This window comes from Melanostigma gelatinosum (assembly GCF_949748355.1).
Source record: "Melanostigma gelatinosum genome assembly, chromosome: 7".
In the NCBI taxonomy this organism is placed as follows: Eukaryota; Metazoa; Chordata; class Actinopteri; order Perciformes; family Zoarcidae; genus Melanostigma; species Melanostigma gelatinosum.
In genome coordinates, this window is record NC_136640.1 from 3,404,187 (window position 1) to 3,414,116 (window position 9,930).

General features: G+C 46.7%; 1 protein-coding gene across 1 annotated transcript; it reads right to left on the reverse strand.

The window, feature by feature from the left end:
• Positions 1-365: 365 nt before the first annotated feature.
• On the reverse strand, positions 366-9,516 carry psmd2 (proteasome 26S subunit ubiquitin receptor, non-ATPase 2). Its single transcript, XM_079272614.1, has 21 exons — positions 9,351-9,516; positions 8,161-8,217; positions 7,896-8,060; positions 7,674-7,795; positions 7,118-7,342; positions 6,860-7,018; positions 6,598-6,742; positions 6,210-6,270; positions 5,922-6,068; positions 5,739-5,845; positions 4,345-4,472; positions 4,061-4,148; positions 3,773-3,935; positions 3,384-3,485; positions 3,141-3,292; positions 2,963-3,046; positions 2,284-2,452; positions 1,911-2,005; positions 1,677-1,803; positions 1,429-1,547; positions 366-1,084 (listed from the first exon to the last, which is right to left on the reverse strand). The coding sequence occupies exons 1-21, from the start codon at positions 9,462-9,464 to the stop codon at positions 902-904; spliced, it is 2,712 nt and encodes a 903-aa protein (XP_079128740.1). The 5' UTR covers positions 9,465-9,516; the 3' UTR covers positions 366-901.
• Between the last annotated feature and the right edge of the window lie 414 nt (positions 9,517-9,930).

Genomic DNA, 9,930 nt, shown 5'->3' on the forward strand with positions numbered 1-9,930 from the left:
ATAGAAGTTTATGAATGAAACAAATGTTTATTTAAAAAAACACCAAGAATACTTGCAGTTCTGGTTGAGTATTTCAACTGGAAGTTAGTGTTACTATTTTATTAACTTATTTCAGCCAATAGATATGCAGCAGACAAGGTAAACAAATGTCACACGTTGCTTTTCTCTATAAATATGTACTTGGGTGTTTTATTTATGTGCATGTAGAGAATATTTACGTATGTGTGTAGCAGACTTTTATTTCCCTCATGACTAAACCGCTCATCCTTGTGGAGAACTTGCCGCCTGCTTATTTTGAGAGACAGCACTCGTGAGTTTGAGTAAATCATAACATTTTGCACCTAAATCAACACAACACACAGCTATCACATCTCCACCACACAGGTCTGAGATTTAATTTTTGATTCAACCTTTTACAGTACTGTAACAAAAAAGAAAAATACAAATAAAAACAGAAGCAAAAAGGTGATGATGATGAAAACATACTTTTGAATGCTCTCATTACAAAAGATGACGTGGACTGAGCCGTTGTTATTCAGTTTCTGAACCGGTGAACTTTTTCCCACTTCTGAACTGGCCTCAGGTCAGTCAGACAGCTGGTTCAGTGCATGTGGGAGAGGTGGATCAAAATTAGAGCAATGAGGAAACCATCTATGTAGAGTGGATACGGTCCCAGTTTTAGCCTCCCTGTGTCCTCCCAGTCCAATTAACCAGACCCCCCCCCAAACATGACTGCTGGAGCTGGGCCACAGACACCAGAGAGAAGACACAGCGAGGAAGACGGATAGGCCTGCCTCGCTCTTTTCAGCCATGCGGTACACTACTAAATATAACTGCCAAGAGCCATGGAGGGCTACCCTTCCACACACACAGAGGGAGAGGACAGTGAGAATGATTCAGTCTAGGTTTCATAGTTGGGGTTCTTGCGCAGGATAATAAAGCCCTCCAGGATGGGGGTGACGGGGAGGTACTCCTCTGTGGCCAGCTCCGCCCTCTCTCCGTGGGCCAGCAACACCGGCGTGGTGTGGGTCTGGAAACCTGTGATGGCCTTTGGCTTGCCCGCCTGGCCGACGACATCCACGGCCTGTAGACAAAAATCATACACACACTCATGTTAAACAGACATTTCCACTTGAATTTTTGTTGCTCATAAAATTCCATAATTTCTCCGTCATTCCTGCACATTTATTCTGGATAAATGATGAAAAGACTTGATACCATTCTCGCATTTGTCTGTTAAATATGAAGCAGGAGAATGTTCTCCAACTGGCTCCAGCTACGTATTTAACGGTCAGACATGAGCGCGGCATCGATCCTCTCGTCTCATTCTCGGCAAGGACGCAAATGTCCCCAAAATGTCAAACGAAGAAGTTTGGAAAGCAGAATTTCTACAAATATTCCGGTGGGACTAAGGTTCCCGGGCTTCACCTGTCCGACTCTGACCGACACCGGCAGCGGTCGCAGCTCCTCGTCGAAGGTGACCAGCATACGGGGCTGCATGGCTGCTACCAGCCCGTAGAGAATGTAGTGAGACTTCCCCAGGATGACTGCAATGCACACAGTGAACACAAGGGGGGGATGTTAAACACTGATGGAATACAACCTTTTGAATTATAAAAACACAAAGTGGACAACGTTAAGTGTGTGATGAGGCAGCAGGAGGAACGTGAACTAACTGTTCTTGGCGTCGAGGAAGGAAACGAGCACGGTGAGCAGTCCGGCTACGGCCACCTGACTCATGAGCTGCCTGTCGCCGTGGTAGGGACAGAGTGTCAGTGTGCCTTTGCCCAGGTGAGTCAGACCCTGTGGAGGCACAAACGGCAACAGTCAAGAGCCACTCGCTACAAACATTTACGAAAAGAGCACTCTTGTCCGGCACAAGAGCGCCCTGTTCTTGTGTCTCCACCCACCTGAGCCAGTCGGACCATGAAGAGGTTGTTGGGGTCTTTGGCGTGGTACTGGGCCAGCTGACGCAGCATGGCGGCCAGACGAGCGTTATTTGTGCCTGAGGAAATGGAAAAGATGAGAAAGATGTTGAACGTGTTGAGGGAGTGAACACGAGAGGCGCTGAGGAGAGGGAGCGGTGTGCGTCATCGAATGATTTATTTCAATCTTATTGTTTGTACTCAAAATACTTAACCTCTTGTTTGTCAACTTCTTTCTTTTGAATAAACGTTTTAAATAACGGCTTACTCAAAAAATAAAAAACTCCCAACTACAGGGTTTTAGTGTTGTTGCAGCTGTGAACACACAGTTAATGTTGTTCTCTGTAACCCGACTTACCGCTGCCCACCATGCCCATGGCAAAGATGGAGTTGTGAGACACCTCGGGGTCGGCGTCGTGGGAGAACTTGCTGAGGGTGTCCAGGATGTTCAAACGAGGGTTGGACACGGAGATGAGGGCCAGGGCGAGGGGCACCGCTCGCCTCAGGGTGGGCTCGCCGTACCGCAGCTGAGGAACGGGAACACAGAGGGGGAGGAAGAAGAGTTTAAGACCAAGAGAGGAACAAAAACATTTGGGTCTCTTTGGATTCCCTTCTTCACACTCACTAAAGTACGGATGACGTAATGTGGATCAAAAGAATGGGGGGGAAAGGGACACGGCTCTTTTTTTAAGGTCTCTTTTTTTAAACAGACTCAGAGGACGGAGAGATCAAAAGAATATGAAATGAAAGGTGGTGAGATGGAGGAATAATAACTTATTCAGTACAGGGGTCCAAACTTGTCACCTTTCAGCAAAAAATTGGCATTTTGAATCCAAAAGAGGTCCTTTGTGTGATTTGTGAGAGAGAGGTCTGTCTGGTGCCCCTGTTGGCCTTCTAGTACAGGAAGTACCCCGAGCAAGAAGTACCCCGAGCAGGAAGTACCCCAAGGGGGCATTCACATCTTTGTGACCTCTTCCTGCAGCAAAGGTTAAGGAGCACACCAGAATAGAAAGCCGACAGTGAGCAGTGCTACTGACCAGATGTCCAAATGTCCGCAGTGCCATCTCTGAACCGATCTCCTCCCCCATGGCAATCAGGGCAATACCAAGAACAGCAACACCCTGAGAGGGAAAACATGAAAACATCCATAACGTAGCTGATAAAAGGAACGACTAGATAGAGAAGAAACACTGATGTTTGAGGTAATCCTGGTACCTGGTGGGAGCCCATGTCAGCAGCAGTCTCCTTCTTATCCTTGTCCTTCTTATCCTTCTTGTCCTTCTCCTCCTCTTTTTCTTTCTCCTTGGCTTCGTAGTGTTCGCTGCAGATGTGGAGAAGCTGCTGCACCTTCAGCACATTACCAGAACCTGAGATGGAAAATGATTATACAGAAGTGAAGACCGGCAGAGATTGAGCGACGGATATCTGCACGTGTACAAACAGTAGGATGAGACTGACCTGCATATGCACAGATGTCCACTAGTGTGTTGGCAAAGCTGCGGAACGGCTCGGGCACAACCTGCAGAGCTGCTAAAGTCGTCTCAATGGCCTCTCCTTTACCTGTGAAAAGAGAAGACAAACAGAAGAGTTACAGCAGCTTAAATACAAGTGAAGGGAAGATACAACAATAACAGCAAGCTAGCTCCCATGAACGTCACTACATTTTAAATGGCTGTCTCTTCATCTTTATTACTGGAGCAGGTATGACACATGACAGACTACACGCGTCAACGTCGCAGAAGGAAGTGCAGGGTTAGTCAAAGTTCTCCGTCTGTCTCTCTCCGTCACATGTTGCTTAGTTTTGTTCTCCTCTCTCTATGTATTGTAGTCGTTAGTCCTTTGCGTACCCAGGTGGTTGAGTCCCAGGCCTAAAGGCAGCCAGCGGGCGTACGTGTCCTTCAGCTCCACCTCGCTCTTCTCCATGATGGTCTGGACGATGGTGGAGGTCACGTCGCCGTTACATGACCCGACCGCGATCATGCCGCACGCCAGCGCCGTCACTCCCACCACCTGAGGGATTCAACACAAACTAAACTGCTCAGAATATGTGCGTGTGTGTGTGTGTGTGTGTGTGTGTGTGGGGGGCGGGGGGGAAAGAGAGCCTTTAACGTTAAAAAACAAACACACATCCATACCTCCATGCTGGATTTAGAGTCTCCCATGACGGGGAGCAGCAGAGACAGGACGTCTTCTCGGTTGGAGCCAGCGTAGGCCAGGCCCAGTCTGAAACAGACAGGACCAGGATCAGGACACGCAGACATAAAGATCTCACTTCAATGACATCCGGAGAGATTCAAGTGTGAACAGCAGCACAAGAAACAAGATATGGAACAGTTCACTGTCCCTTCAACAAGCCAGTTTACGATTACTTTACTGTATCCTAGACTCTTAACTTTCTACTTGTGCGTATTGTCCTCACCCAAAGATGGCTCCTATCCTCATGGTGTTGCTGTTGTGGAGGACGTAGTCAGAGAGCAGAGCGAGGGCCGGGTCGCACTCGTTCCTCACACCAGAGTTCACGATGCCACAGGCCAGGAGGGCCCCAGACTGGAGGGGAGAGAGGGAGAGAGCGAGACAACACAGGTGTAAGAAAAACTTTTAGAGACACCTTGCGCTTTCATTGTTTCTGAGTAATAACCTTAAAGGACAGAGGGAAATGAAAAATACATCTTAACAGCACAAACAAACACAACAAACCCCGGTTCACAGCTGAACTCAGACAGCTACGGTTGCAAAAGGAACATTCATTCAGGAGTGAGGACATGGACGTGTTTGAAGAGTCAGTAAGGCAGTGAGAGAAACTTCAACACCAGCTCTCAGCTAGTGACTCTGCTTCTGTCTGGAGAGGCCTCAGACAGACCCCCCCCCCCCCCCACTCTATGAATGACCACCGCCTGGCACACGAGCTGAATGTGTTTTACTGTCGCTTTGATGGACAATGAGAAAGTCCTGATCCCATCCCCCATGTCCCCATCAACCAGCTCCAGACCACCAGGTTCCCCCTCCCCAGCTCTATGGGGCCTATGCGCCACAATGAAGACTCTCTATTCTGGAGAGAGACGTCAACAAGTCAGAGCCCCCGCAACGCAGCCGGTCCGGACTCGGTCTCCCTCTCCACCCTGAAGCACTGTGCTGATCAGCTGTCTCTGGTGTTCACAGACATCTTCAACACCTCCCTGGAGACATGTCATTCACCCGCCCGCACTCTCAGGTCAAACGCTCTAGGTCTTCTGTCCCACGCACACGATTTAAGACCCGTGGTGACCGAGCCTTTGAGGCAGTGGCCCCGAGGCTCTGGAATGCTCTGCCTGCAACTCTGCGCCTCGCAGATACTGTGGACACTTTTAAAAGCCAGCTCAAAACCCACCTGTTTAGGCTGGCGTTTGTGTAAAAGTAAACCCATGTCCTAGACTTGCTCCTAAAATATGTTTTACTTTTTTATTTATTTTTTACTTTTCTCTGTGTATATAATTTATTGACCCTAGGGTCACATTGTGTTTTTATGCTTTTAAATGTCTGCTCTGTTAAGCACTTTGTGATACTACTGTCTGTGAAAAGCGCTATATAAATAAAATTCATTCATTCATTCATTCATTCATGTCAGGTACCAGCCTGCTTCAAAGCCTGCACCATCATCCCCGTCGCCAAAAAACAACAAGGATCACAGGACTTGACTACAGGCCCGTCGCCCTGAGGTCATGAAGTCTTTTCATAGCCTTGTCCTTTTCCAGAATCCTTGTCCAGAACGTACTTGGCAGTAAACAGTTCTGAAAGTACCGTGAACTCTATGACAGAGACGTTGACGACGTTTACCTTGATGTAGTCCTCAGAGGAATACAGATATTTGTCGATCTGGGTGAGACCGCCGTCCACGTCCCACAGCAGGATCATACCCAGCGAGGCCGCGGCGCTCAACATACCTGAGGACGATTAAATCGCCTTTAGTCACACAACAATCAAATCAAATCAAAGTAATTTGACTGCGTCTTCTCTTACCGTGGTCCTTGTTCTTGTACAGCCACTTGTTGCCGTCGTCCGTGAGCAGCTTGTCCTGTCCGAAGGCCGCGTTGACGAAGCCGTTCACGAAGGAAGACGCCAAGTTCATGCGAGCCGAGTCCACCTGGGAGCCGCTGCCTCCGAACCCTGGTCACCCAAAAACCAACCAATGAGCAATCAGTACACACTACAGCTCACGTTATCCAACATGAGATAGGTAGACTGGATCTAGACAAATTTAAACGTCTCTAACGGAACACACGCACAACCTGCAGACACGAGACTCACTGTTGTTCTCCAGGTGTGTTTTGTAGATGTCATCTGGGACTTTTGGTTCCATGATGTCCAACTGGGGAGGGAGAGCCGAGTGGGTTGTTAATAACAGTGAAATGTGCCGAGTCATGTCCTTCTACGAACTATTATTCATCATCTGAACTGGTGGAGATACTGATCTCTCCAAACACAATCAATCCTCACTGAATACGTTTGGTTTTCTTGTCATTGTAAAATATCAGTTTCAGTTATTTAACACCCTGAGTGGAGCTACAGGGATCAGCATCAGGAGACAAAGCTCCCCTGTTGGATATCTCGTATAGTGTCATCACAACGCCCATGTCTGCTTTTCTACGTAAACTGGTTTACATAGAACTCCTCCCTCCCTCCCTCCCTCCCTCACCTCTCTGGCCAGGGCCAAGAAGTTGCTGTTGAGCTGCACGTTGGACATGATCTCCGTCAGGTCCTCGTAGTCCTCTACGTCCTCGTTGAGCTCCAGGAACATGCCATGGCGGCCCAGCATGTAGGCCATCTGCTTCTGGATAACTCTGAGAGGCGAAGAGGGGAGAATGTTTCTCATACAGCCCTCACAATGACACAGCAGGCCTTACGTCACAAGGAGAGGCCAGAGCATGTATGAAAATTAGTTTTTTTATCCTGCTTACATGTCTTTGCAGGATGTGAAGATGTTCTCCACCAGCTCCACGTCATTGAGCATCAGGGCCAGGCGCAGGGCTTCTGGGTAACGGTTGAACTTCCTGAAGATGTTCAGGGAACTTCTCAGCAGCGCTGAGTTTTCGGGCTCGGGGACGTAACTCACACAGCTGGAGGAGCGATGCAGGAAGTTAGGTATGTTTCAAAAGTCCTATTCTTTGAAATATATACAACATGGTAAAAAAACAACTAAAGAAACCTGAACATACCTAGTGAGGTAGAGGCAGACTTTGCTGTAGGCGTTTTCGTCTATGTAGTCCTCCAGCATCTCCAGCCTCTCGATCTCCATCAGCAGGTCGCACGCCTCGTGCTCGGCATTGTGGGCCATGTTGTAGGGCACGATCTCCTTCACCAGCTTCAGCAGCGTCTCCTGCTGCGTCTTGTCACTCTCCTCCACCTCCTGCCACTCCTTGGCCACCTCGCCGGCCAGGTGCCTGGAACACAACACACAGGGAGAGAGAGAGCGAGACAGGTGTTCAAAAGTTCTGTTTCAAATTATTTTTTCTTTCTATATTTCAAACTGAAAGGGCATCAACTATCTTTGTGGTTGGTACAATTGGAACATGGTCATCATTAAAGATAGAGGACCAAAGAATTTGATAGCGAATCAACAGCACCCATTTTTCTACTGATCAGACAGTGAACCAAATCACACAAACATCAACAACTAAGGGATCTCTGTGTTTCCTCTATTTACAATGCAGCTCCTCCAATAAACACGAGAGCGGTTCACATGTGTTGTTGCTCAACGTCGTGTCTTCTTACCGGACGTATTCATGTCCCCAGGAGGCGAGCTCTTCCTGGGAGCCGAGCAGACGGTACTTCAGACACTCCCTCTCTCCGCTCATGGTCATGGCCAGCACCGACACCACGTCCCCACAGAAACGCTGCCAAACGCAAACAACATTAGAACGGAAATGGCAAAAACAAAAGAGTGCACATGCATGAATTTCATACTTTCCTGGCGTCAACACAGTGGAGCCTCACCTTGTTCTCTCCGGGAGCCATGCCCTCGTAGATCTCTTTCAGCTTGCCATAGTGTGGGCGCAGGAATTTGAGGGGCTTGGGCACCGAGGTCATGGAGGTGGTCGAGGAGCGGATTAGTCTGCGCAGCTCTTCCAACGCCGGGTGGTGCAGCTCTGTGTTCTTCTCCTGCAAATGTGTCGAATAGTGAGGGTTTATTTTCTGCCTTGTAAGGGCATTTACACCCCGACACACAAGAGATGTTGTATAATAATAAAGTAATACTTACACCCAGTCTCTCCACCATCATCTCCAGGTCCTCTTGTAACTGCTTGTCTTCTTCTGACTGAGAGGTAGTGAAGAAAACAACATCAGCTGTTATTAATGAAAGTTTAAAAATGGAAAATAAAGAAGAATGTATTTGTTGAGGCTTCCTCTGGTCTTGAAAATGGAGAGAGGTGACCATAGTTTTGGTTGATAACATTGATGACAATGATCATGTTTACTTGCTAACTGCCTTCTTGAAAATATGCATCAACATTGCCAACTACTGCTGATGCTGCCTAGCACACTGTAATGTTCAGATTACTTGCTGCAAGACAAAGTAGAGCTGCTGTAAATAGCTTATAAATTAAATAGTATTCCCTTATAACACTTGAATTTCACCATTTGATACCAGTTCACTCTGCTACCTTTAAATCCACTGTTTTATATGCATCATGATGGCGACATGCTAACCAATTACAAATGTTTAAATGTTACATATGTTTGCACTAAATTCCACATGTACCATCTAATAACCGGAACAAAATAACCTGACACTTGCTAATTGATAAGACAACAAACCTTACAAGCTAATCTGACACTTCAGACCGTTGTAACAGCTAGAATAAGTGTTATTATAATGTATATTAGTGTGGGAGAGCTCAGCTTAGCTGCTGCCATACCTTTATACATAAAGGTCATACAGCACGATGCCCAATGTTTATCCCGACTATAGCAACTCAGGGAGCAAAGTCAGTCTGCCCCAGGGCAGCTGTGGCTACAGACGTAGCTTACCATCACCGGTATGACGGGGCGAATGGTGTGCATGGAACCTTGTAAAGCGTCTCTGAGTACTTAGAAAAGCGCTATATAAAATAAAGGATTATTATTATTATTATTAAAGCTAACAGCGATGACAACCAGCAAGCTAACGTTAGCTTATAGGCTAGGCTAACGTTAGCTACCTTCGACGAGTTTGATCCGTACGACTTTTTTAAGGACCACGGGAATTTTTAACAAATCAAAGACAGATTGGTTTCCATGACACATTATTTTTTTCAATTAATAACAGTTTGTCAGTGATGTATTCTGAAGTGACAATGACTTCGGCCTTCTCCAACCATGTTGTCAAAGCGGCAGTGACTAAGGCAAAAAATAACACCTCTGGCTCCGGTAACGTTAGCTAGTTAGCCCCCAAAATACCCCCCAAATTACCAATTCTTGCTCCTCTTTCTTCTCCTTCCCTGAGGACTTTCCTTTTTCCTTTCCCTTCTCCTTCTCATCGGTCTTCTCGGCCTGCTTATTCTCTTTGTTTTTTGCCTCCTCCATAGTTGCGGCTCTATGAACTATCGGCTAGCAAACGGAACTGAGGATGACTGCTGTGCTTCTTCTTCTTCTTCTTCTTCTTCTTCTTCTTCTTCAGGGTGGAAAACGTTGTTGTCTTTTTCACTTTACCGCCCTCTGCTGGTGGTGGTGTGGAACTGTTTGTACGTGGGTAGTTAATTGCCTGCGTAAAACACGGGAACTTTGAGCGACACCTTCGCGGTTAAATATATTAATATACATTGTTTCGTTTAACGTTAAAAATAGTTCAAAGCCCCCAGGAAAACTCGGTTTTTGGAGTTGCTGATTACGCATCCACGTTTTGGGTGATATATTTTAGGCCATACGGTAATGTCACATCAAAACATTCAACAAAAACAGTGTCGATCGATTCATTATAAAAAAAATGAAATACATAGTTATAGTCTGATTCGTTTTTAACTTTAAAAAAAACATAAATGGAGAAAATATC

Coding starts and splice junctions, on each gene's coding strand:
- psmd2 (XM_079272614.1), bottom strand. CDS start 9,464: ATGGAGGAGGCAAAAAACAAAGAGAATAAGCAGGCCGAGAAGACCGAT. Junction 7,796..7,895: donor TGGCTCCCGGAGAGAACAAG/GTGAGGCTCCAC, acceptor TGCGTTTGGCAG/CGTTTCTGTGGGGACGTGGT. Junction 6,271..6,597: donor TCTTGGCCCTGGCCAGAGAG/GTGAGGGAGGGA, acceptor CTCCCTCCCCAG/TTGGACATCATGGAACCAAA.